The 27,976-nt window shown below is 42.5% G+C and overlaps 1 protein-coding gene across 7 annotated transcripts in view; it reads left to right on the forward strand.

Annotated features, from left to right (window-relative positions):
- The window catches only part of PAG1 (phosphoprotein membrane anchor with glycosphingolipid microdomains 1), a 188,340-nt gene that overhangs the window by 143,341 nt on the left and 17,023 nt on the right, over positions 1–27,976 (forward strand). For all 7 annotated transcript variants that reach the window (XR_007355367.2, XM_075125091.1, XM_075125090.1 and 4 more), the window contains 4 exons: positions 4,495–4,706; positions 14,893–14,944; positions 16,844–16,940; positions 19,622–20,223. Coding sequence is in view for 6 of the 7 variants with exons in the window: in XM_075125091.1 (XP_074981192.1) it covers positions 4,582–4,706; positions 14,893–14,944; positions 16,844–16,940; positions 19,622–20,223 (876 nt within the window). In the remaining variant the exon portion in view is untranslated. The remainder of the gene's footprint in view (positions 1–4,494; positions 4,707–14,892; positions 14,945–16,843; positions 16,941–19,621; positions 20,224–27,976) is intronic.

Here is a 27,976-nt window from a genome sequence, read left to right on the forward strand (position 1 = left end):
ACTCCAAGATCTTTCTCCTGATTAGTTGTAGCTAAATTAGCCCCCATCATATTGTGTGTATAGTTGGCGTTATTTTTTCCCATGTGCATTACTTTACATGTGTGCGGGTCACAGATGTGCATACAAATTTTGTATCCGTGAAGGGCTGTAACTACCAGATAATTATTTTCTGACATTTAGCCTAATTTTTTCCTGTCTCAGTTTCATTCCATTACTCTTCATTATATCCACGTATCACACTAACTCCTCAGCATCCTTTGTATTCACAGCTTTAAATATTTTTAGTTTGTCTCCACTTTTTTGTCTTGTGGCCAAGCTACAGATATAAAACTCCACCTCAAAGTCAGGCCTTTTAGGGCCACAATAATTTCTATTGCTCTTCTTTGAACCTCATCCACTTTATCAACTTGACCCACCTCATGTCTTTTGTGACTTCTCTCTCACTACCCTTTTTCTCCCAAAACAAATGTGTTGCAATTGAACAGAGTAAATATGAATCCCCTAGTAGAATGTCCTGAGTATTTATTCCCCTTTATGGGCCTAATTTTCCTGCACCACTGAAATCAATGGGACTTTTGTCATTGATTTCAACAGGAGCAGGATCAAGCCCTATGTGAATTATCTCCTTATTACCTTGGTCACCTTGATCCTTGGTCCTTAAGCCCTCATATAGATTGCACAGATCACAACACGTCTTTCATTCTTCTCGTATCCTGGCCTTCCTTCTCCATGTGCAGCCATGTCTTTTCACAATAAAATCTTCCCGTCTTTTTGGAGGTCAGCTGAGTGGTCGTTTCAGTTCCCATGTTGCCAAGGGAACTTGGCAACAGCTGCAGTCCATCGATTGTCAGTGAGCCTCACTATATGCCCAGCCCATCACATTTTACTATGCCTGCTCTCAAGGACAACGTCCTGCACTCCACTCTGCTGTCTGATCACTTCACTGAGGACTCAGTTGCTACAGATGGCAAATCAGAGACAGCAGCCAAAAATATCCGACGAGGCAATCTTGAAAGCAGACATTTCCAAGGAAGACTGGAGCCTTACACATAACTGCGATGAGAATTATAAAAACTTCACTGATAAGTTGAGGCAATGTGTGAAATTAGCCGAGAAAGAAAGACTGAAAAGAGTGAAGGGAAGAATCTCGGAGGAAATGCTCTAAATGCTAGAGAAGTGGAGGAATATGAAGCGAAATGATGGTGACAAACTTGAGTACTCCGTCCTCTGCAAGTTGATAAGAAGAAGACTAAAAGAGGACTTCGAGAAGTACCAAAATGAAAGGCCTTTAAAGACGACCGAAGATCGCAGAAGCCTCAAAAAATGCAAAAAAGAATTGACGCTGTACAGGTCAACAGTAATGGCCCTGAAGAACAGGGACGGAAAACCAGTGATTGACAGAACAGAGATGGAAGCAGTCTGCAAAAATTTTTAAACTGAACTGTTCGCATCTCAGATAAATGTCCCAGTACCAACACTTCAACAGACCAACAAGCATTTACTCCCAGTCCTTGTCAGCGAAGTCTGACCTGCAGTTCACCAAATGAAGGAGGGAAAAGCTCCAGGTAAAGATGGACTGACAATTGAAATGATAAGAGCTGGAGGCCAAGACCTCTGGGAAACCCTTGCTAAGAGGTTTAGCTGTTACTTGGAAATGCAGAAGACACCATCTAGCTGGAAGGAGTCCAACACCATTCTGCTGTACAAGAAGAGCAGTCATGAAGATCTAAAGAACTATTGTCCAATATGCCTGCTATCACATATCTATAAGCTGTTCACGTTATTACCATTCTTATCATTTTGATGTTATGTCCCCCTAGTGTTTGAATCCCTTGCTTTTATGAAAAAAAATTTATCTCATCAGCTTTATTGAACCCTTTCATAATCTTGAAAATTTGAAAGTCTACTTTTCTGCCCTTACCTTTCCACCAACAACAAAGGCCATCTTCATCAAAGGCTCAATCTTGCTATCTCATAGGAGATCCAAAAGAAATAACAGTTCCTGAGATCAATGATGACCAGCAATGGGTGTGGCTCCCTGTACAGAGAGAGATGGCCCCAAATTCAGTAGAAATTATTGGGTGGACAGATAACAAAGGGCAAGCACAAGGGGACTTGTATGTCCTTGCACATGATGGAGCACAGCTCTGTGGTGACTTTTTTCCTGGACTGTGTCTGTTCAGGGCATGTTAAGTGGGTCCACAAGCAATGCCGCATCTCCTTAGGAGTCAGCATGGTTTTTACTGTTCTTCTGACTGGCCACAATGTGAGTACATGGATGCTTGGGTTGGTTGGAGCTATGGATTCTGCACCTCAGTCCACCCAGGGAAAAGCCCTTTTTAATGTGGGCTTTATCCAGCTCCTTAGGGGGAAAAAATACCAGGACAATGTGCAATGCAGATTCCCTTCCTACCCTACGTTCCTCCTGCTACTCTGATCTTTCTAACCCCTGTAGTATATTTCCTTTGATGTGAATGGTCTTTTCTGGGAGATGAATCTTTGGTTGAGGGTTCTGCACTGGCATAATAGTGTGGTTTTGCAGAACTGTAGTGTAGTAGCTAATTGAGATTGCAGCTAATGAGTGCACTGCTGCTTCGGAAATATTTATAAGACGGGATCAATTCTCAGTTCTTCACTGAGCTACATCCAGCCCTTGTTCTTTATTGTTATGTTTTCATGCTGACAGAGAAACATCATTGACCTTTTTCTAAGTGTTATAGCTCATCATCATGTTTCCTCATCTTGAACTGTTTGCCAGGTTATAAATTAACTGTGCATATCCTGTTTTGAAATTATGATGGCATAATGTAATCCATTTAAAAAAAAACTGTTTTGAATACCAAAGAAAAACTTTACAATATACAAATGGCATTAGACTGAACCATGTCTCAAGGGCTCCCGCAATGAACAAAATAATTTGATTTATAGGCTCTTGTGTAGCAAAAGTATTGTTGATTCAGGTAGTTGGAGGGGAAAGCCCCATCTCATCTCTTCTGTGTTATTCTTGAGTTTCTGCTAAGCTCGAAAATAATTTTGAATTCAGTTTTATTATTCTTGAGCCCAAGGCAGTCCAATAAAAGTAATAACGTTTTACACAGAGAAAATTAACTCTAATTATAATCCCTATGCAGGAAGTGTTTTATGATATTCCATTTAGATTTACCTTGCTTGTTTGACATTAGAGCTGGGCAGAATTTTTCAGACAAAAGCTTTTTTTACTGAAAAATGCAGGTTTGGGTTGACTGGAACATTTTGCGACTTCATGTCAAATTCACTTAATGGTTTATGTCAAAAATGAAACAAAATAAATATTTCAAAAAAGGTAAAATATTTTGACTTTTTGATTCAAAATGACTCATTTAAAATTTTACTTCAGTTTTGTTTTAAAAAACTTAAAAAGCAATTAAAAACTTAAAGCAAATTGAAATGTTTTATTTCAAGTCAAACAAAATGTTTCATTCAACCCAGAAACAAAATATTTTTGACTTTCTCAGTTTGCTGAAAAATTATAATTTTGGGTTGACCTGAAACAATTTTTTAATTAATGTTCAGTTCAGCCCTTAAACCAAAAAAAACCAGCTATGCATACAGCTCTACTTATTTAACAGATGGTCCCATGCAGGCAGCAGACGCTGAGAACTGGGAAGAGAGGAGGTGCCATATAAACCATTTTTTTTCTTGGCAACTTTGCAGAATTTTTCATTGTGTTTGAAAATGCACTTACTAAAATCATTATTAACAATTATAGATGGAGAATGGACTGCTTTGGTACCTGGCAATTGACATTTGGGGCTATTTTTTCCAAAATACAAGTACTGAGATTATGCTACTTTCATCTACTTGAAGATTGTTGATATTTGATCATTTCTGTTAATATTTGACAGGTTTTTTCTATGTTAGTATCAGGAGCTTACTGAAGATGTATTTTTGTTAGTCTTCCTGTTCTTAGAACAGTTTTTTATAGAATCATACAAGTGTAGGGCTGGAAGGGACCTCGAGAGGTCATCTAGTCCAGCCCCCTGCACTGTGGCAGGAACAAGTAAACCTGGACCATCCCTGACAGTTGTTTGTTCAATCTGTTCTTAAAAACCTCCTATGATTGGGGAGTCCATAATCTCCCTTGGAAGCCTATTCCAGAGTTCAACTACTTGTATGGTTAGAAAGTTTTACCTAATATCGAATCTAAATTTCCCTTGCTGCAGATTAGGCCCATTACTTCTTGTCCTACCTTCAGTGGACATGGAGAACAACTGATCAGTCCTCTGTATAATAGCGCTTACCATATTTGAAGACTGTTATCAGGTCCTCCCTCAGTCTTTTCTCAAAATTAAACATGTACTGTTTTTTAACCTTTCCTCATGGGTCAAGTTTTCTATAAACTGAGCATGTTTAGTCTTTGTAGACTATATTTGAAGATCTCTTTTGTCAGACCTGTAATTGTCAGTCTATCTTCAAAATCCATAACAATTTCTAAAAACATTGTTCTCTTTGCAGAAAGAGAAGGTGCTTTCACCACAGATGCCAGCATTCTCCAAGGATTAATCCCTTCATCCTTAAATTACACCAGCTCCTATTAATATCATGGGACCTGACGGTGGTTTCCTAAGCAGTGGACAACTTCATGTCATTGTGTGGGGAAGTTTGGCAGCTGTGACAACACTCTTATTCCTTACTTTCCTCATCTTTCTGTGCTCCAGCTGTGACAGGTAAGACTCTAGTGCATCAGGAGGCAATAAAGATAAAAAGAAGGAAATGTGACAGAGGGATCCTGTTGCATTTTTTGTTAAGGTATAAATAAAGGAAAATCCTACTCTCATCATAATATGCTCTCGTCAGTTCTAGGGTAAATATTTTGATACTGTAAGTATAGCATGGATTGAAGTCATTTAATTTACAACCAAGTAGCAAGAATGGCTAAAATCACAAGAATGGCTAAAAATGGGCCACAAACCAAAGTAGTTTATTGGCCAGTTTTCTTCACATGAAATTGCAAGCCCAATAGCAAGGATTGTTAATGAATCTGTGAATTCGGGGGTCAGATCCTATGACTGGAGAATTGCAAATATATTACCTATTTTTAAGAAAGGAAAAAAAGTGACCCAGGAAACTAAATGCCTGTTAGTTTGACCTCAATTGTATGCAAGGTCTTTGAACAAATTTTGAGAGAGAAAATAGTTAAGGCCATAGAGGTAAAGAGTAATTGGGGTAAAATACAACATGGATTTACAAAAGGTAGATCATGCCAGACCAACCTGATCTCTTTCTTTGAGATGATAACTGATTTTTTAGACAAAGGAAATGCGCTAAATCTAATCTACCTGGATTTCAGTAAGGCATTTGATACAGTTCCAGATGGGAAATTATTAGTTAAATTGGAGAAGATGGGGATTAATATGAGAATTGAAAGGTGGTTAAGGAGCTGGTTAAAGGGGAGACTACAATGGATCAGACTGAAAGGTGAACTTGTCAGGCTGGAGGGAGGTTACTAGTGGAGTTCCTCAGGGATCAGTCTTGGGACAAATCTAATTCAACAGTTTCAGTAATGACCTTGGCACAAAAAGTGGAAGTGTGCTAATAAAATTTGTGGATGACACAAAGTTGGGAGGTATTGCCAATATGAGCATAGCCACTGACTCCATGGGTGCTCCGGGGGCTGGAGCACCCACGGGGAAAAATTAGTGGGTGCTCTGCACCCACTGACAGCCAAGCTCCCCTCACCCCACGCTCCAGCTCCTCCTCCTCCTCCCCTGGGGGCTACTGAAGTGTTCAGAGGAATGGAAAACCTACCTTATGAGAGGAGATTAAAGGAACTTAGCTTGTTTAGCCTAACCAAATGCAGGCTGAGGGGAGATATGAATGCTGTCTATAAACACATAAGAGGGAAAATACCAGGGAGGGAAAGGGATTATTTAAATTAAGCACCAGTGTGGACACAAGAACAAATCGATAAAAACTGACCATCAACAAGTTCAGGCTTGAAATTTGATGAAGGCTTCTAACTAAGGCTGTCGATTAAGTGCAGTTAACTCACACATTAACTCACAAAATTAATCACGATTTAAAAAATTAATCGCGATTAATCTCGGTTTTAATCACACTGTTAAACAATAGAATACCAATTGAAATTTATCAGATATATTTGATGTTTTTCTACATTTTCAGATATATTGTATTCTGCATTTTAATTGAAATCGAAGTGTATATTATTTATTATTCTAAATAGTTCCATAAAATTATAAACAAAAGAAACAGTATTTTTCAGTTCACCTCATACAAGTACTGCAGTGCAATCTCTTTGTTGTGAAAGTGCAACTTACAAATGTAGAAATTTTCTGTTACATAACTGCACTCAAAAACAAAACAATGTACAACTTCAGAGCCTACAAGTCCACTAAGTCCTACTTCTTGTTCAGCCAATCGCTAAGACAAACAGGTTTGTTTACATTTACAGGAGATAATGCTCCCTCTTCTTATTTATAATGTCACCAGAAAGTGAGAACAGGCATTTGCATGGCACTTTTGTAGCTGGTATTACAAGGCATTTACGTGCCAAATAGGCTAAACATTCATTTGCCCCTTCATGCTTCGGCCATCATTCTAGAGGACATGCTTCCATGCTGATGATGTTCGTTAAAAAAAAGTGTTAATTAAATTTGTGATTGAACTCCTGGGCGGAGAATTGTATGTCCCCTGCTCTGTTTTACCTGCAGTCTGCCATATATTTCATGTTATAGCAGTCTCAGATGATGACTCAGCACATGTTGTTCGTTTTAAGAACACTTTCACTGCAGATTTGACAAAACACAAAGGAGGTACCAATGTGAGATTTCTAAAGAGAGCTACAGCACTCGACCCAAGGTTTAAGAATCTGAAGTGCCTTCCAAAATCTGAGAGGCATGAGCATGCTCTCAGAAGTTTTAAAAGAGCAACACTCTGATGTGGAAACTACAGAACCCAAACCACCAAAAAAGAAAGCTGCTTTGGATTGTTATTGAGTAGAACCTGTCATCAGCATGGATGCATGTCCCCTGCAATGGTGGTTGAAGATTGAAGGGACATACGAATCTTTAGTGCACCTGGCACGTAAATATCTTGTGACGCTGGCTACAATAGTGCCATGAGAACGCCTGTTCTCACTTTCAGGTGACACTAAATAAGAAGCATGCAGCATTATCTCCTGCTAATGTAAACAAACTTGTTTGTCTTTGTGATTGCCTGAACAAGCAGTAAAACTGAGTTGACTTGCAGGCTCTAAAATTGTACATTGTTTTATTTTTCAGTGCAGTTCTTTTTGTACACAATTCTACATTTGTAAGTTCAACTTTCATGATAAAGAGATTGTACTGTAGCAGTGGTTCCCAAACTTCTTCCGCCACTTGTTCAGGGTAAGCCCCTGTCGGGCCGGGCCAATTTGTTTACCTGCCACGTCCACAGGTTCAGCCGATCGCCGCTGCCAGTGGCCGCGGTTCGCCGCTCCAGGCCAATGGGAGCTGCTGGAAGTAGCGTGGGCTGAGGGACTTACTGGCCGCCGCTTCCAGCTGCAATCCGCCGAACCTGAGGACGTGGCAGGTAAACAGCCCGGCCTGGCAGGGGCTTTCCCTGCACAAGCGGCGGAACAAGTTTGGGAACCACTGCACTATAGTATTTGTATTAGGTGAATTAAAAAATACTATTTTTTGGTTTTGACAGTGCGAATACTTGTAATCAAAAATAAATATAAAGTGAGCACGGTACATTTTGTATTCTGTGTTGTAATTGAAATCAATATATTTGAAAAATGTAGAAAACATCCAAAAATATTTAAATAAATGGTATTCTATTATTGTTTAACAGTGTGATTAATCGCTTTTATTAATCGCAATTAATTTTTTTAATCGCTTGACACCCCTAATTCTAACCAGCAGAGGAGTGAAGTTCTGGAAAAGCCTTCCAAGGGGAACAATGGAGCAAACAACTGGCTTCAAGATTGAGCTTGATAAGTTTATGGAAGGAATGGTCTGATGACATTGCCTACAACATCATGTGGTCTATCTGTGACTGCCAGGAGCAAATATCCCCAGCAGCCAGAGGTGGGACACTAGATGGGGAGACCTCTGAGTTACTTCAGAGTATTCTTTGCCAGGTGTCATGCTGACATGCTTAGGATCCAACTGACAGCCAAATTTGGTGTCAGCAAGGATTTTTCCCCCTGGTCAGATTGGCAGAGATCCTGGTGTTCGGGGGGAAGGTTGCCTTCCTCTGCAGCATGGGGCACAGGTTACCTGCAGGTTTAAACTAGTGTAAATGGTGGATTCTCTGTAACTTGAAGTCTTTAAATCATGATTTGAGGAGTTCAGTAACTCAGGCAGAGGTTATGGCTCTATTACAGGAGTGGGTGGGTGAGGTTCTGTGGCCTGCAGTGTGCAGGTCAGATTCGATGATCACGATGGTCCCTTCTTGCCTCAAAGTCTATGAGTCTTTGAGGTTAAAATCGCTATGGTTTTGGAGTAAAGTCCTAAACTCTGAATTCCCTTGCAAAGAAAGGCAACCTGTATCGTATACTGAACAGATCTTGTACTTCGTTTCCTCTGCAATGGACCCCTCTCACAGGCGCCAGCATGTCAATAAGGTGCTCATCCACATACTACAACCTGAAACTCCCAAGGACACCTAAGGTCACAGCCCAGTGCTATAGTATCCATGACTTGTGAAGTGAGAAAAGAGGTTTGCTGTTTTCTGCAGGTTAAGGTCCAAACATTCTCCCTCTCTGCCCAGCTAGTGGGTCAATTAGATCTGTCCAGACTTTGTGGATTCTTTTCAATAATAGATGTTTGTTTACAGTTGTCATAAATGTAAAGGGAAGAGTAAACGCCTTTAAAATCCCTCCTGGCCAGAGGAAAAATCCTCTCACCTGTAAAGGGTTAAGAAGCTAAAGGTAACCTCGCTGGCACCTGACCAAAATGACCAATGAGGAGACAAGATACTTTCAAAAGCTGGGAGGAGGGAGAGAAACAAAGGGTCTGTGTCTGTTGGTATGCTGCTTTGCCGGGGATAGAACAGGAATGGAGTCTTAGAACTTTTAGTAAGTAATCTAGCTAGGTATGCATTAGATTATGATTTCTTTAAATGGCTGAGAAAAGAATTGTGCTGAATAGAATGACTATTTCTGTCTGTGTGTCTTTTTTGTAACTTAAGGTTTTGCCTAGAGGGGTTCTCTATGTTTTGAATCTAATTACCCTGTAAGGTACCTACCATCCTGATTTTACAGGGGTGATTCCTTTACTCCTATTTACTTCTATTTCTATTAAAAGTCTTCCTGTAAGAAAACTGAATGCTTTTTCATTGTTCTCAGATCCAAGGGTTTGGGTCTGTGGTCACCTATGCAAATTGGTGAGGATTTTTACCAAACCTTTCCCAGGAAGTGGGGTGCAAGGGTTGGGAGGATTTGGGGGGGAAAGACATGTCCAAACTACGTTTCCCAGTAAACCCAGTTAGAGTTTGGTGGTGGCAGTGGTTATTCCAAGGACAAAGGATAAAATTAATTTGTACCTTGGGGAAGTTTTAACCTAAGCTGGTAAAAGTAAGCTTAGGAGGTTTTCATGCAGGTCCCCACATCTGTACCCTAGAGTTCAGAGTGGGGGAGGAACCTTGACAACAGTATTGATTACAGTACAATGCAAAAGAGAAAAGATTTACGCTTAGGTAAATTGTGTTTGATGACGTCAGTACTTCAGTCTGACTTGAATAGTTTCTTTTGGTACTGGCATCATTGACTGATAACAGCTCCAGCATATATTAACTGCTACTTCAGAACTTCAGAAGGGGGCACTTCATAGGGTATACACGAACAGTGAGTGTGGGAATTGTTTTGATTTCTCAAGTTCTTAGCACTGAAGAGGGGCTGATGAGGGCTTCAGATCCCCACACACTTTTCAAGTCTTGTGTTAACAGTTGTTGGACTAAGTTATTCTACACATCTTGCAGGGTAGCTTCAGTAAATTGCTCCTAGGCCCTCTCAAGGGAAAACCCTGTAAAACCTTCCGCACTTCCAGGGTGTGTCTTCCGCTTCCACAACCTACCTGCTGGTGATGTGTAGGAGCTCTGCACACCAACAACCTCCTTTTCCCCCTCATTGCATCCCAGACTCCCTCCTCTCTTTGAAATGCCAGTGTAGACCCGGGAGCCCAGGGCGGAAGAGAGTGAGTGGTATTCTGCTCCCAGTGTTCAGTGCTCGGATCACTAATCTGCCCAGGTTTTCAGGCAGAGCAGAGAATCTTGGAGAGAAGCAGGAGATGAATGTTCCCCCACACTGTTATCCAGTGGGTTGAACTGGGCAGAAGCATATGGGAGACAGACGAAGCAGTAAGCAAAGTATTATACTGATATTCCTACAAGTTTCACCTTTTTCTCCTCCCTCTTTGGAGACTTAGGGGCTGATCCTGCACCCCCTGAAGTTAAGAACAAGGATCAAACCTTCAGATTTCAAGCAAGCATGGTACTAAGCAAAGCTTTGATTTGCCACACTACCCTTAAGATTTCCTTTGTTATTAGAGAGCCTCGTTCCACCAAGACCAGCAGCTTCTCTTAATATAAATACTTTGTTTTTCAAAGGTGAATTTCAAGCCCTTTCCAAAACATGTGAAATCAGCCCCACTGATAAAGTGATGATGACTTTCATTGGTTTTAATGGATCATGCAGCTAAGTGAGGTGCAGTGTAGTGCTTTAAAAATGTACTCCTTAAAATCCAGAGGACTTTTCTGAAAAAATTCTAACAATGGTGGATTACGTTTTGAGCAGAAAAACTTAAATCTAAATTTTGTTTTATTTATACTAGTGTAAATCCAGAGTAATTTCATAAATATCAATGGAGTTCACCTGGATTTTACATCATTTTAAATGAGAGCAGAAACACGTCCATAATATTTACAGCTGAAAGTAGAGCTGTGGTTGCCTCAGGTGTGCAACCTGCATCTGACCCAAAATGGATGTCTAATAAGTAGATTGAGGTGTACCTCTTTATATGAACAATAAAGAGTAAAAAGGTTTTTAACAAATTTCAAAAATTATACATTAAAATTATGAAAATTACAAAAATTATGCGTCATTTTCCTTTACTGATGTAAAGAATGTGGACGTGCACAACAAGGAATGTCGATGTGTACCCCAAAATGTGGCTTACGTTGTGGTCTATGGGAATGTCAGGAGAAACAGACAGTTTCAGCATATTCCTCTCAGACCAGTGATTGCAAGTCATTAAGGCTAAACAGGTTATTTTCTTAGATGACCTGCCTGAATCACTGGGAGAGACCAGTCTGAGGCAAAAGGAAGACTTCACATCTGGGTTCTGTAAAAAGACCACTTGGCAATATCGTAATTGGGGGCCAGAATCCCAGAAACTCATATGGAAGGTGCGGTTTTTTTGAGAGAGCCTGTAACAAAGCGGTCTTTGGCAGGACACTACTGAGAGTATCAATTCAGGACAAATTGCTTAGAGCAGGGCAGTCATAGCCCAAGGCTGGGGTCCTTCACTACTAAGGCATGCCAAACCAGCCAAACAGAGAAGACTTCGGTTTTACCCCACTGGCTAACCACAAGTCATACAAGCAACTCCCTCAGACACTTCAGTTTCCCAGTATCACCACCAGCACCGCTCCTTATGGGGATGAATGGTTATGAAAACTAGTAACCCAGTAAAAGAAAAAAGGTTCTCACGATCCCAAAGGGCCAAGCCCCAGACCCAGGTCAATATACAAGTCAGATCTTGCCCACAAATCACACTGTTGCCAGTTATTTAGAATCTAAAATCTAAAGGTTTATTCATAAAAAGAAAGAAATATAGATGAGAGTTAAAATTAGTTACATGGAATCAAATACACAGAACAATTGCAAAATTCTTAGTTCAGGCTTGATGGGATTACTGTTGATTTAAACCAATCATGTCTCTGGAATGCAAACATCCCAGCTTGGATGGGTTGTTCAATCATTTTGTTCAGACCTTCAGTTTCAAGCAAAGTTCCTCCACAGGTGAGAAGCAGTATTGAAGACAAAATGGAGGGGTTTTCAGGGCCTTTTATATCCTCTGCCATGTGGAAGGACCCCTTTGTTCTTCCTGTGGAAAATCACAGCAGCAAGATGGAGTTTGGAGTCACATGGTCAAGTCACATGTCCGTGCATGACTCAGTTTGCAGGCGGCAGCCATTGCTCAGATGCTCCTTGAACATTCCCAGGAAGGCTCCTAAGATATAGATTGGAGTCTCCCAAGGTCCATTGTCAGTTAAGTGTTTCTTCACTGGGCACTTATTCAGAATAGTCCTTTCTCAAAAAGCTGACCAAATGCTTCAGTGATACTACTTAGAATCAAATACATTGAGATACAAGTACATAGCCAATATTCATAACTTCAAATACAAAAATGATACATACATACAGACAGCATAATTATAACCAGCAAATTACAACCTTTCCGTAGACACATTACTTGATCTCCTTTGTACAAGATTTGGTGCAACCTTGGTTGCAACAATGATTTATACTGTCCCAGTTCATGTCAATAACGTCACACAGCCTAACTTTCCTGAAAGGGAAAAACAGACTGAGACACTCTCTGGAAGACAAGTTGGGACCAAGCTGGGACCAAGAGCTTCTTGGTGTCAGGGGGCTTATTCCTTCACTCTCCCACTTCCCTGGTCCTTCTCGCATGAACAGAGAGCAACAATACCCGAAGTCTGAAGGTGCAAACAATTCCATGTTTATTGGGGTAAACTTCCAGCAAGCTTAAATCCAAGTTCCTTTTTTCTTATTTTCAAATCCCAATTTACTTCCTGTTTGCCCCTAATTTAAATAGTTTATACCTTAACCAATCATTCTACTAAAATTTACCTAACCAATCCTAACATATTGTAGCATGATTAGCTAACCAATTATATCCCACTACCTTAATTAGTTTACACCCACCAAAATTAATTATACAGCAGACAGAAACAATCACAGAACCAGACAGAGACCATGCAAATAAACAATAGTAAATAGGGAAGTATAATGACAAAACAATACAGAATTGAGGATTTCACAACTACATCTATAAAGACATAAGGGTTTCCCAGCAGTGTCTATTGATAAGTGAGTTCTTACCAAACAGAAAACTATCAAACTAAATTTCCTTTTACATCTTTTAGGCTCTTCTCTTTATCTGGGGGTGATAGATGGGATCACCTTTTTAACAGCCTGAGATTGCCTTATTTCAGTATGACTAGTTTGGAATGTGAAGATGTGACCGTTCGCTTCCCAGTTTATGGCTGCCTCTGCTGCTTAGCCAAAGGCATTAGCCTAAGAACAGGGCCTCAGACTGTCACAGTGAGAGAAGGCCCTTACACAGATTTCTTTCTTTTATACTTCTATAACTAGCTAAATGATAAACATATACGTAAATTCTTCAAGTATAGGCCTTTACAGACAGGCCTGAATATCTATATCCTAACACTTGGCTTCTTAAAAAGCATGTGTAAATTGGTTCTACGCTTAAAAGGGATACCCATCTAATCTCATTCTTTACTACATGATCTCATGTGCACTCCCACATTCGTCACAACTGCCTGTATACAGATATGAGTTAAAAATCCTCTTATTCTTAATCGAAGTTCTGATTAATGAATATTGCTCTATATTGTATCTAATAATGCTTGAGTCCCCGAGACAGTGCCAGAAACAGGAAGCAGCGGAAAGCTTTTATGAGAATCAATCTGTTGGATATTTCTAACAAGTTATGCAAATTCATTGTTAGAAGTTATCTAGTGATGTTCTTCAGTTATTCAGCATGTTGCTAATCTGCATGCAGTATCGTTTATTACAAGTTATTTTGTTTGGCAGGTTGTTTACAAAGTATATATCATTTCTTCATAGCGCACTTTTTGAAAATTGTTGATGGAATATTTGATGACTTAAGAGTAAAATCTACCATGCTTAAAATGCTTTGTCAAAACCCTTTGGGGAAACGAAGTATTTGTAAACATGAATCACATTCTGCATGGCATGGACATTGTTTTGTATTTAATTGGTGTAATTACTTGTTTCACAATTAAGTAAAAGTTTAAAGATATAGGCAGATTTCTGTTGAGGAAAATGCCATGTGTCTCTGAGTATTTGGGGTAGGCGACATCATTAGTCTCCCACCTCACCACCCTGTGCTTCCCCTCCCCACTGCACTTTTTACTCCCCTTTTCTTCCAGATTAGAAGTCTCTATGTGTCAGCCTTATAGCTATGTTTCAGAGTAAGTAATCTGTTTCAGAAAGGGGCTGTTGACATAGTTAATCCCTTCTAAGAATCTGTAGATTATAAAGCCTATCTGAAACACATTCATTGTATAATGAAGTACATGCCACATGGTGCTACACACACTGTAAGTGTTCTGCTTTTTAAAGTGCCCACTCTTTATCCACTTGTAGATTTTTTTTAAGGAATCATAAACTGTACTGTTAGTAGGACTTTTGTGGCCCATAGGACCTTTAAAAAGCCTCTTCTAATTCCTCAGACTGTAGGGTTCCTTAAAAGGTGTTGCCCTGGCCATTTAAAGAGACAGCTTCACAGATTACAGAATCTGTCACAGAAAAGACGTACATGAGAATTTCAGAAAGTGACAAAAAGAACGGTTAAATTGATATTTTAATGTGATAGTTCACAAACTTCTCCATTCTGTGAATGGACGTTAGAACAGAAAAACGTTTTGATGAGACTGTCTGAACCTGTTTGCTGCCCCTCTCTAGATCGTGGCACCTCCCAGGTTAAGAATCCATGTTTTAGTCTGAAGAATAAAAGTGCAGCAATATGGTCAATAGAGATCACTATCAGAACATTCATTTTACTAGAGGTTTACTGGATGTTCTCAGCATAATTTTACATTTTTTTTTAATTTAAGGGAAAAGAGGCCAAAACATCAGAATGGGGACCATGAAAATCTGATGAATGTGGTAAATATTATTTATGTATTACAGCTTGTGTCTTTCTAATGCTTTGTAATCAGCCCTTTTCCTGAGCCTGGGCATACAAAATAAAATATTGCAGGTGAGAAGACAGAAATAGACCTATTTTAGACCTAGGTTTAGGGGAGTTAATGGGAGGATTTGTGAGGTGGGTACAGTTAATTCCCCTTAATAGTAATCCTGATATTAGCAACTTCCAGTTAATGGCAACATATTGCTGGGAACCAATCCCATCCCATTAACATCAGCGTTGACGGGATTCTGATATTATCAATGGCATGCCACTTATTAGCAACTTTTCTTGGAAGAAAGGCGCCACCTGCAGCCCCAGAAGGGAGCAATGGGATGTGCTGAGCACCCCCTGCAGGCAGGTTTGTGAGGCTACAGTCAGGGAAGGAAGTGCTGGGTTGTGTCTTCTCTGGCTGCAGCCCCGCAAACCTGCTTGTGGCTGGTGCTCGGCACATCCAGCACTTCCTTCTGGGGCCTGCAGCCCAACAAACCTGCCTGCACAAGGTGACCATACAGGACGTAAGGGTTTGGAAGGGAGGCTGTGGGCCGGGGCAGTCATGGAGTGGGGGACTGCAGCCCAGCAAATCTACCTGCACACAGGGACACTCAGGAGGTAAGAGGCTGCAGGCTGGGAGGGGAGGCCATGGGCAGAGCAGTAGCAGGGAAAGGGGCTGCAGCCCGAATGCCACAGCAGCATGGTACTGCTCTCTGGGCTGCACCTTGCTGGGGGACTGCACGCAGGGAAAGAAGCACTGGGATGTGGTGAGCCCCAGCCCCAAGAGAGTTCAGTTGGGTGCACAGGGGTGAGGCAGCATCTGCGATATCAGGCAGTATCCTGAGGCTTTAGCACGTCCAGCATAGTAAATGACAAGGTGATGTCCCAACATTTAATGCTTACCTTTGAATTTTTATTGCATGGACTTAAGTCAGACTTAATTCAACTTATGCAGTGATGACATAAATAACAATGCTAGTTTCACGCTGAACATAAATTGGTCAGAAAACAGGTGTGTGTACTGGTCGCCATTAAAAAGTCAACCTTTACTTAAAATCATCACATAGGGATATCAAAGAAAGTGCAGTCATTTTGTATTTTAATATTGTGGTAGATAAGATACCTCCGTGTGGCAACTGAAGGTAAATGTTAACTTTTCACTGTGCAACAGTTTCTGATTTTATTTACGCAGACTAGCTCCATTGAGTGCAGTAGACTTACTCCTGATTTGCACATGATAGCTTAGAGTACAGTTGTATCCTGTACATGGCAAAGTACAATAGTATAACTTGTGGGAATTTGTCAGTCTATGTGCAAAATAAATGTAATTTACACACTGGCCACACAGTAGCAAAAGCGGCGAAGAAGAATGGCAGCTTGGTGGGCTATTTTCTCTACACCTTCCTATTAGTAGCTTTTCCTGCTACCCTAAACCCCATGACTTCCACTTTTTCCGCACTCAGTATGGAAATTACACTTGCTTTGCACACCCACTAACATCTATTTTTTGACCAATTTATACTACAGAACATTACCAGTGAGTTTGGAATAGAGATTTCCATGAGAGTTATGTCTGCTTTATTCTTGGCTGAACTTCACAGTATAATTAGATGCAGTTAGTGTTTTAATATAGCATATGCACAAAGACTTTAATATATAAGGCCTGATTCTAATCTTACACCAGTTTTATACCCGATACAGAGCAGTGTGAGATCAGAATCAAATTTATAATACGTGTATGCAGTAGCAATATGTGTATCAGTGTAAACAGATTTGTGTCCAGTTTCAAATTAACTGGACTACATTCACAGTATTATTTTGCAATATAGTTTATCTCTTGCTCTACTTAAATGGTAGGTAATCCTTCAGATTTTGTTTTCCAGCCTTCAGATAAGGAGATGTTCAGCCATTCCATCACAAGTCTGGCTATAGATCCTCTTGTCAGCAGTGACCAGAATGGGGGACTAAGTAATGGGGATGGTAAGTACTGCAGTACTTTGAAAAGGAAAGGGAAAGAAATACCCTACTCTCTAATTAGTTTCTTTTGTATAGCATCCTTTATATCTGCTTCACTTTGTGCAGTCTCTTAGCCCCATCCTGAAAATATCCACATGCTTACCTTTATGCATGTGAGTAATGCCATTGACTTTAATAGAACTATTCACATGAGTAAAGCTAAGCACATGTGTAAATGTTTGCAAAATCAGCACCTGCAGCTGTAAACTCTTTAGGGAAGGAATTATCCCTTCTTTTAGATTTCAGCAGCACAAAGGCACATTTTGGGCAGGATGGGAAAAGAAATTATAAATAATGACAATGTACAAAGCTGTCCTGATACCAGAATCATTTGAACACACTATATGGTCAGTAGTTTGGAAAAAAAACAAAACAACTTTCTTGTTCACTTGAACATATTTTTATATTTTAGAAAACTGAAACATGAATAAGCTTTTTTTTAATTCCTCTTGCTTTGCTGAACACTCAGAATGATTCACACTCATGTAACACCAGAAAATATTGTACTCAGTTGAAACTAAAAATAAACATGCTCCTAATACAGAGCTCCGAGGGGCCAACTGTTTTTTTCTCTCTGGGTTAACCACTGACAACCTGGGCTGCATTCCCTAGTTTACAGCTAAACCCCTAATCTCACTGTGAGGCTGTAAACTAATCCGTTAAACCTTTAGCACTCAAAAAACAATTAACAAAAGGAATTTTGAAACCTAGTCTTTTTTATGGCTGATCCCCATTCCCTCATATTGGTTGGTGTTTCACATTTAGGTGTATTTACCTCACAGAGTGACTTAATACACTGAGTAGGCCCAGCAAAGCCAGAAGGGGAGTATTTACAAAAGCTTCCATTGGAAAGTGCATGCAACTGACACACAAATTTCACAGTTTAGGTATAAGTTGCCCTTTAAATAGCATGGACAGATTTGTTTTAATTTGTTATTTGTGAGGTCTTTCGTGGCTCTGTCTGCTGCCCCGCTGATGTTTGTGTGGATCTTTTCAGCAAGGGAGCATGGTCAGTTTCAGGCCTGAGAGCAGCACTGCTTAACGTACTCAGGTTTGTCCCTCTTTCCTCCCCCTGCTTCCACTCTCTGTGCACACTTGCTACCTAGCCAGCCTCTTCACTTTCAATGGCCTTGGCAACAGCAGCATAGGGATGAGCTTTCAAACTTCCAAACTGTCCCACCCCATTTCCCAGTCCTTGCCTGGTTCCTGGTGCTGCCCAGGAGCTGCATCCTGGGAGTGAAAAACACCCTACCAGATTCCCATTGGCCCCTGCACAGGGCTTGAGTTGAAGGAGAAGAAGGTTCCACTTCTGCTCTTTACCCAATTCCTGTTGTTCCCTGGCTTTGTTCAGGGATCCCAGGAGGGAAAGGAGACTTCCTGACACCATCACTCCCAGCCTGAAACTCAGAAACATCTTCAATTATGTTGCTGTGCTACAGGTAAACATCCTCTTGTTGGGCTGGGGCAAAAGTGTACGCCCAGAGCAGGGTGTGAAAGCGGTCATCATACTTGTGCACGGCAAAGAAAGTAGAGCTGACAACCAGCAAAATCAGTGACACTTCTTACAACAAAGTGCAGTCAAATCCACACATTAGACTGGAAAAATGGAGGAAAATACCACTTTCTTTCTCTTCTTTTTTTGAGCTTTTGTCAGTGTGAAGTGTTACTAGAAGCTAGTAAGTAAAAGAACTTCACAGAGAAATTATTTTCATGTAGATGTCCCTTATAAAAGCACACGATAAAATCTGGAAAGTGTTTGTATGGATATGTGTATATATCCGACTCCAGCAAACTGCAGTGCATACCCACATGTGCACAACCAGATACTGAGATCTGTAAATTCCATTCCAGGAGTGTTCTCTTTGAAAATAACAACTTATTGTAACCCGCATCTGAAAACATGACATGTTCTGCTTAATAAAACAGCTTGCCCTTTTTTTCTTTTCTCCCGCCCCCCCATCTAAGATGGACTACCTTATTTGTGACTGAGTTACTAGAAATCCCTCATTTGTAGAACTAAAGGTTGTCAGTTCATATTATGCATTACAATATTAAGAAAAGTACTTCAATAAGGAACTTGTGGAGTAATGAATGTGCTCTGCAACCCAGCTGACTTCAGTAGGGTTGCACAAGGTGTGGGTCAGGTCAGAATTAGGCCATTCTGTTCAAGTGAGGGCCTTTCTATTTGTGTCAGAGAAATGAGCAAACAGAAATCAAATATCCAACAGGACTTTTCAAAAGGAACAGTAGCTGAGTCCAGGATCCTCACCAACATCTTCACTCTTAACCCCAACAGTCTCTAATATGCAAAAATGGATACCAGCCATTTTTGAGAACATTTCATATGTTGCATCTACTCGCCCGTTCCCTGGGCTCACTATGAGCATTGCTGCTGTGTAAAGTGTTTTGAGATTCATTGCATAAATACTATACTGCAAAACCAAACTATCTTATCTGGTAAGTACAGCAATGTCTTTTTATTTAAAACCTGAGAATACTGTGAATGCCAGAGAATTCCAAGTTATCTTTTCTCACTGTAAATAGCAAATAGTAATGCAGAAACAAAGTAGGTCATATGCTTATTTAATCTAACCTTCCTGAAGTCAGGGAGAGTTGGTAAATTATTCTGTTTTATTTTTTTGTAGTTCTCTCAGAAGACAGCACAACTGCCTGCATCCAACCTTATGAAGAAGTACAAACTTCTGTTTCTGATCTGTTAGACCATCAGGACCCTCTGGGAAAGTCGATAAAATGTCACCAGAGCAGGGAGCTACCCAGAATTCCTCCTAATGATGCCATGGAAACCATCCTCTCCCCAAGAAATATCGAAAATGATCAGGGTCTTGGAATGGAAGGGCCTTATGAGGTCTTGAAAGATAGCTCCTCTCAAGAAAACATAGTTGAAGACTGCTTGTATGAAACTGTGAAGGAAATTAAGGAGGTAGGAGTAGCAGCCAACACTGAGAGAGGCTGTGGCAGCAAACCAAAGTGTACACTGGCAGTTGCTGAAGATCTAGACCAGGTTCCTGAGTGCAGGACTGAATCAGCAGAATATGCCTCTGTTGACCGAAATAAAAAAAGTCGGCAAAGTACTAATTCAGAGAGTCCTCTTGGCAACACTCCAGACATGGAAGATGAGGCTCCACCTCCCGTACCTATGAAATTTCTTGATGAAAACGAGAACGTTCAGGAAAAGGGAGCAGAGGAGGAAGAAGAGGTGACTGAGGGGGCTGGTGAACCTGATAAGGTAAACCCTATACTGACAATTGTATAATGACAGAAAAAAGACCCTATTTACATAGATGATGGTCATAGAGCTGAAAGTTTAAAAATCATCCTTTATTTTAGAGAACATATTTAAATTAAGGTCATGCATTACTGTGAAATAGTGTAGGTGTGAAGCATACACTCCAGTCTCTCTGGTGAGGGCAGTTATCCATACCATCCTGACCTCCAGATTGGAGTCCAGCAGTGTGCTTTACTTGGGGCCACTCTTAAAGGCTACTCAGAAATTGCAGGTAGTACAAACTGCTTTTGCCTGCATCTTCAGGGGTGTTAGATGTATAGAAGCTATCACACTAGTTCTCTAAAGGCTGCACTGGCATCCTATTCATTTCTGTGACTCAGGATCTTTTTCCTTTAGTTTTTGCTAATAGCTTATGCAAACAATACCTAGATGTACAAAATGGAGAGCATGGCTTCTTGGTAGAAGCCATTCTTACTTTGGAATGCACTTCCCGTGTTGGTTTAACAGCAGTCCAAGAAAAGTTTACAGGCAGGTATGATGAGGCCCAGTCCTGAAGTTCTTGCAGTCTAGAGGCCAGGTTCTCTGTTGTGTCTAAGGCCTGGTCGACGCTACGAGTTCAGGTCAAATTTAGCAGCATTATCTCATTTTAACCCTGCACCCATCCACATGACAAAGCCCTTTTTTTTCACTTAAAGGGCTCTTAAAATCGATTTCTTTACTCCACCCCCGACAAGGGGATTAGCACTGAAATCGGCCTTGCTGGGTCGAATTTGGGGTACTGTGGACGCAATTCGACGGTATTGGCCTCCGGGAGCTATCCCAGAGTGCTCAGTTGTGACTGCTCTGGACAGCACTCTCAACTCAGATGCACTGGCCAGATATACAGGAAAAGGCCCGCGAACTTTTGAATTTCATTTCCTGTTTGACCAGCATGGCGAGCTCACCTGCACCAGCTCACCATGCAGAGTTCATCATCACAGGAGACCATGCAGTCCCAGAATCTCCGAAGAGCTCCAGCATGGACTGAACGGGAGGTACGGGATCTGATCGCTGTATGAGGAGACGAATCGGTGCTGGCAGAACTCAGTTCAAAAAGGCGAAATGCCAAAATATTTGAAAAGATCTCCAGTGGCATGAAGGACAGAGGCTATAACAGGGACCCGCAGCAGTGCCGCATGAAAATTAAGGAGCTCAGGCAAGCCTACCAAAAAACCAGAGAGCCAAACGGCTGCTTCGGTTCAGAGCCCCAGACATGCTGCTTCTATGATGAGCTGCATGCCGTTCTAGGGGGATCAGCCACTACTACCCCAACCCTGTGCTTTGACTCCATCCAAGGAGTGGGAAGCAACACAGAAGCGAGTTTTGGGGGCGAGGAAGATGAGGAGGAGGAGGAGGCTGTAGATAGCTCACAGCAAGGAAGCAGAGAAACCAGTTTCCCCAACAGCCAGGATCTGTTTATCACCCTGGACCTGGAGTCAGTACCCCCCGAACCCACCCAAGTTGGGCTCCCGGACCCTGAAGGCGGAGAAGGGACCTCTGGTGAGTGTACCTTTGTAAATATTATACAAGGTTTAAAAGCAAGTGTGTTTAATGATTAATTTGTCCTGGCATTCGTGGCCAGTACAGCTATTGGAAAAGTCTGTTAACGTGTCTGGGGATGGAGCGGAAATCCTCCAGGGACATCTCCATAAAGCTCTCCTGGATGTACTCCCAAAGCCTTTGCAAAAGGTTTCTGGGGAGGGCAGCCTTATTCCGTCCTCCATGCTAAGACACTTTACCACACCAGGCCAGTAGCACGTCGTCGGGAATCATTGCAGAACAAAGCATTGCAGCATATGGTCCCGGTGTTTGCTGGCATTCAAACAACATCCGTTCTTTATCTCTCTGTATTACCCTCAGGAGAGTGATATCATTCATGGTCACCTGGTTGAAATAGGGTGGTTTTAGTAAGCGGACATTCAGAGGTGCCCATTCCTGCTGGGCTGTTTGCCTGTGGCTGAACAGAAATCTTCCCCGCTTTTAGCCACGTGGTGGGGGGAGGGTGAAGCCGTCATCCCAAAGAATTGGGTGTGGAGGGGGCGGGGGGTGTTAGTTGAGTTTCTGCTGCACATGAACCTGAAAACTGTAGCCCCTCCTTTCAAATTGCCAACCCATTTTTAATGGCCAACCCAACGGCTACTTGGTATGGGAAATGAGGGTGCTGCTGTTTGAAACCATTCCCATATGTTATGAAGGTTAAAGAAGCCAAAAGACTGTGGCTTACCATGGCTGCCTGCAAGCCGAATTCTGCTGCCCAGCCCTGCATGAGAGATCTCTCACACCAAACTGGCATACCCTCAATAAGAGGCAAAATGCGACCTTGTAATGAAAGCACATGTGCTATGTAATGTTAACAGCAAGGTTTACCATCAAAGAGTGTACACATTGTTCTATAAAATGTGTCTTTTTAACTGCCACTCTCCCTTTTTTTTCCTCCACCAGCTGCATATGTTTCTCCTTCCTAGAGGCTAGCAAAGATTAGAAGGCGAAAAAATCGCACTCGTGATGAAATGTTCTCTGACTTCATGCTGTCCTCGCACACTGACAGAGAACAGCAAAATACGTGGCGGCAGACAATCTCAGAGTGCAGGAAAACACATTATGACCGCGAGGAGAGGTGGCGGGCTGAAGATGGTAGGTGGCATCAGCTTGCTGAAAGAAGGCAGGAGTCAATGCTCAGGCTGCTGGAGGATCAAACTCATATGCTCCAGCATATGGTTGAGCTGCAGGAAAAGCAGCAGGAGCACAGACCGCTGCTACAGCCCCTGTGTAACCAACCGCCCTCCTCCCCAAGTTCCATAGCCTCTTCACCCAGACGCCCAAGAACACGGTGGGGGCCTCAGGCCACCCAGCTACTCCACCCCAGAGGATTGTCCAAGCAAGAGAAGGCTGGGATTTAATAAGTTTTAAAGTGCTGTGTGGCCTTGTCCTTCCCTCCTCCTCCACCCCACCCGGGCTACCTTGGCAGTTAGCCCCCTATTTGTGTGATGAATAAATAAAGAGTGCATGAATGTGAAGCAACAATGACTGTATTGCCTCTGCAAGTGGTGATCGAAGAGGGGAGGGGAGGGTGCTTAGCTTACAGGAAAGTAGAGTGAAACCAGGGCTGGGGGGGGTCCATCAAGGAGAAACAAACAGAACTTTCATACCGTAGCCTGGCCAGTCATGAAACTGGTTTTCAAAGCTTCTCTGATGCGTACCGCGCCCTCCTGTACTATTGTAACCGCCCTGGTGTTTGGCTGCGCGTAATCAGTGGCCAGGCGATTTGCCTCAACCTCCCACCCCGCCATGAATGTCTCCCCCTTACTCTCACAGATATTATGGAGCGCACAGCAAGCAGTAATAACAATGGGAATATTGGTTTCACTAAGATCTAACTGAGTCAGTCAGTAAACTGCGCCAGCGCGCTTTTAAATGCCCAAATGCACATTCTACCACCATTCTGCACTTGTTCAGCCTACAGTTGAACAGCTCCTGACTGTCCAGGGTGCCTGTGTACGGCTTCATGAGCCATGGCATTATGGGGTAGGCTGGGTCCCCAAGGATAACTACAGGCATTTCAACTCCCCAGTGGTTATTTTCTGGTCTGGAAAGTAAGTCCCTTGCTGCAGCTTTTGAAACAGACCAGAGTTCCTGAAAATGTGAGCGTCATGTACCTTTCCCAGCCATCCCACGTTGATGTCGGTGAAACGTCCCTTGTGATCCACCAGTTCTTGCAGCACCATTGAAAAGTACCCCTTGTGGTTTATGTACTCGCTGCTTTGGTGCTCTGGTGCAAAGATAGGGATATGGGTTCCGTCTATCACCCCACCACAGTTAGGGAATCCGATTGCAGCAAAGCCATCCACTATGACCTGCACCTTTCCCAGAGTCATTACCCTTCATATCAGCAGCTCAGTGATTGAGTTGGCTACTTGCATCACAGCAGCCCCCATAGTAGATTTGCCCACTCCAAATTGATTCCCAACTGACCGGTAGCTGTCTGGCATTGCAAGCTTCCACAGGGCTATCGCCACTCGCTTCTCAGCTGTGAGGGCTGCTCTCATCTTGGTATTCTTGCTCTTCAGGGCAGGGGAAAGCAACTCACAAAGTTCCATGAAAGTGCCCTTACGCATGCGAAAGTTTTGCAGCCACTGGGAATCGTCCCAGACCTGCAACACTATGCGGTCCCACCAGTCTGTGCTTGTTTCCCAGGCCCAGAATCGGCGTTCCACGCCATGAACCTGCCCAATTGACACCAGGATGTGCACATTGCAGGGGCCCGTACTTTGTGAGAAGTCTATGTCCATGTCCTAATCACTCTCGTCACTGTGCTGCAGTCGCCTCCTCCTCGCCTGGTTTCACTTTTCTTGCAGGTTATGGTTCTGCATATCCTGCTGGATAATGCGTGCGGAGTTTATAGTGCTCATAATTGCCGTGGTGATATGAGCGGGCTCCATGTTCCCAGTGCTACGGCGTCTGTGCTGAAAAAAGGCACGAAATGATTGTCTGCTGTTGCTCTGACAGAGGGAGGGGTGACTGACAACATGGCTTACAGGTTTGGCTTAGAGAGAATTAAAATCAACAAAGGGGGTGGCTTTGCATCAAGGAGAAACAGAATGGCCCCCTCAAGGGTAGAACTCAAAACCCTGGGTTTAGCAGGCCGTTGATTTCACGGAGGGAGGGAGGAAGAGAGGAGAAAATGAATACAAAACAAATCTGGTCTATTTCTTGTTTAGATTCACTTCATCTATCTTTATACATCTTGCTGGCAGCAGACGGTGCAGTACGACTGCTGGCCATCATCATCTCCAGTCTCCTGGGTGCTCGGCAGAAGACAGTGCAGTCTGACTGCTGGCCATTGTCGTCTCCTGGCTGCTCATTAGAAGATGCTGCAATAGGACTGCCAGCAGGACTGAATCGCCAAGAGACGAAACTTAAAAGGGAAATGACCTGGCTGAGTCACTCCCATGTTTGCCCAAGCGCCCCGACCAACCTCACTGAGGTCAGCTAAAAGAGCACCCTGGAGTACAGCGACGATGGCTACCAGTCATACTATGCTGTCTGCTGCCAAAAGGCAATGAGCTGTGTAGCAATGTAGTACCGTGTCTGCCAGCACCCAGAAGACATACAGTGACGGTGAGCTGAGTGGGCTCCACGCTTGCCATGGTATGGCGTCTGCACGGGTAACCCAGGAAAAAAGGTGCGAAACAATTGTCTGCCGTTGCTTTCACAGAGGGAGGGAGGGAAGGGGTGCTTGATGATATGTACCCAGAACCATCCACAACAATGTTTTTGCCCCATCAGGCATTGGGATTTCTACCCAGAATTCAAATGGGCTGCGGAGACTGCATGAACTGTGGAATAGCTACCCACAGTGCAACGCTCTGGAAGTCGACGGTTGCCTCAGTACTGTGGACGCACTCCGCGGACTAAATGCACTTAGAGCATTTATGTGGGGGGAAACACAATAGACTGTATAAAAATGCGTTCTACAAAACCGACTTCTATAAATTCGACCTAATCAAGTTGCAGTGGGGGAGGTTTAGATTGGATATTAGGAAAAACTTTTTCACTATGAGGGTGGTGAAACACTGGAATGCGTTACCTAGGGAGGTGGTAGAATCTCCTTCCTTAGAGGTTTTTAAGGTCAGGCTTGACAAAGCCCTGGCTGGGATGATTTAACTGGGAATTGGTCCTGCTTCGAGCAGGGGGTTGGACTAGATGACCTTCTGGGGTCCCTTCCAACCCTGATATTCTATGATTCTATGATTCTAATTTCATAGTGTAGACATAGCCAAGGCACAACATAGGAGGGGACAAAGGTGACTTTAAGCCACCTTTTTGCCACCCAGATTCCACTTGCATCAGTGGTTGGGACAGCCCGCTGATGTAAGTTAAATCTGCCCTAGGAGCTACTTTATCTTAGGCATCTTCCCCCTGGCTGCTATTAAGCTGCTCTGTAGGCTAGAATGGCCATACAGTTCTTAACAGTGTTAAGATAGAGCAGGTTTCACAAAAGGCTCAAATGAAATTGTAGTGACTTTTTCCCCCAATTATTTACATTTGCTGAGGTAGATAATAGCAGAATGAGTTTGGGGGCTTTCATGAGACAAGAACTGCTTTAGTCTTTACTTGTAACTATAGACTCCTAAAAGACATGATTGTTTATAGTCTAGTCAGCGCTGTTAAGTGATTTTCGAGACTGCGTGATCACAATGGCAAAAATGTTAGCCTAGTGATCAACTTTTCCCGGTAGTAGGGCAATAATGTGTGAGAGCAGTTCATCACTTTGCCATATACTAGTTCTTCTTGTACACCAGTCTAATCAGTGCTGGAGGAGACCAACTGTGGAGAGGGAAACTGAGGCAGGAAGTGCCAGCCATGCCATGCTTGACCAACAGTGTGTGCTACAGGGAAGCCACATCCTTATGATATGGCGTCGTATTATTTGTTATTTGTTTCAGAGGAACAGCCGTGTTAGTCTGTATTCGCAAAAAGAAAAGGAGTACTTGTGGCACCTTAGAGACTAACCAATTTATTTGAGCATGAGCTTTCGTGAGCTACAGCTCACTTCATCAGATGTTTACCGTGGAAACTGCAGCAGACTTTATATACACACAGAGAATATGAAACAATACCTCCTCCCACCCCACTGTCCTGCTGGTAATAGCTTATCTAAAGTGATCAACAGGTGGGCCATTTCCAGCACAAATCCAGGTTTTCTCACCCTCCACCCCCCCACACAAATTCACTCTCCTGCTGGTGCTAGCCCATCCAAAGTGACAACTCTTTACATAGTCAAGTCGGGCTATTTCCTGCATAGATCCAGGTTTTCTCACATCCCCCCCACCCCCACACACACACAAACTCACTCTCCTGCTGGTAATAGCTCATCTAAACTGACCACTCTCCAAGTTTAAATCCAAGTTAAACCAGAACATCTGGGGGGGGGGGGTAGGAAAAAACAAGAGGAAACAGGCTACCTTGCATAATGACTTAGCCACTCCCAGTCTCTATTTAAGCCTAAATTAATAGTATCCAATTTGCAAATGAATTCCAATTCAGCAGTTTCTCGCTGGAGTCTGGATTTGAAGTTTTTTTGTTTTAAGATAGCGACCTTCATGTCTGTGATTGCGTGACCAGAGAGATTGAAGTGTTCTCCGACTGGTTTATGAATGTTATAATTCTTGACATCTGATTTGTGTCCATTTATTCTTTTACGTAGAGACTGTCCAGTTTGACCAATGTACATGGCAGAGGGGCATTGCTGGCACATGATGGCATATATCACATTGGTGGATGTGCAGGTGAACGAGCCTCTGATAGTGTGGCTGATGTTATTAGGCCCTGTGATGGTGTCCCCTGAATAGATATGTGGGCACAATTGGCAACGGGCTTTGTTGCAAGGATAAGTTCCTGGGTTAGTGGTTCTGTTGTGTGGTATGTGGTTGTTGGTGAGTATTTGCTTCAGATTGCGGGGCTGTCTGTAGGCAAGGACTGGCCTGTCTCCCAAGACTTGTGAGAGTGTTGGGTCATCCTTTAGGATAGGTTGTAGATCCTTAATAATGCGTTGGAGGGGTTTTAGTTGGGGGCTGAAGGTGACCGCTAGTGGCGTTCTGTTATTTTCTTTGTTAGGCCTGTCCTGTAGTAGGTAACTTCTGGGAACTCTTCTGGCTCTATCAATCTGTTTCTTTACTTCTGCAGGTGGGTATTGTAGTTGTAAGAAAGCTTG

Source organism: Caretta caretta, chromosome 2, assembly GCF_965140235.1.
Source record: "Caretta caretta isolate rCarCar2 chromosome 2, rCarCar1.hap1, whole genome shotgun sequence".
NCBI classification, from domain to species: Eukaryota; Metazoa; Chordata; order Testudines; family Cheloniidae; genus Caretta; species Caretta caretta.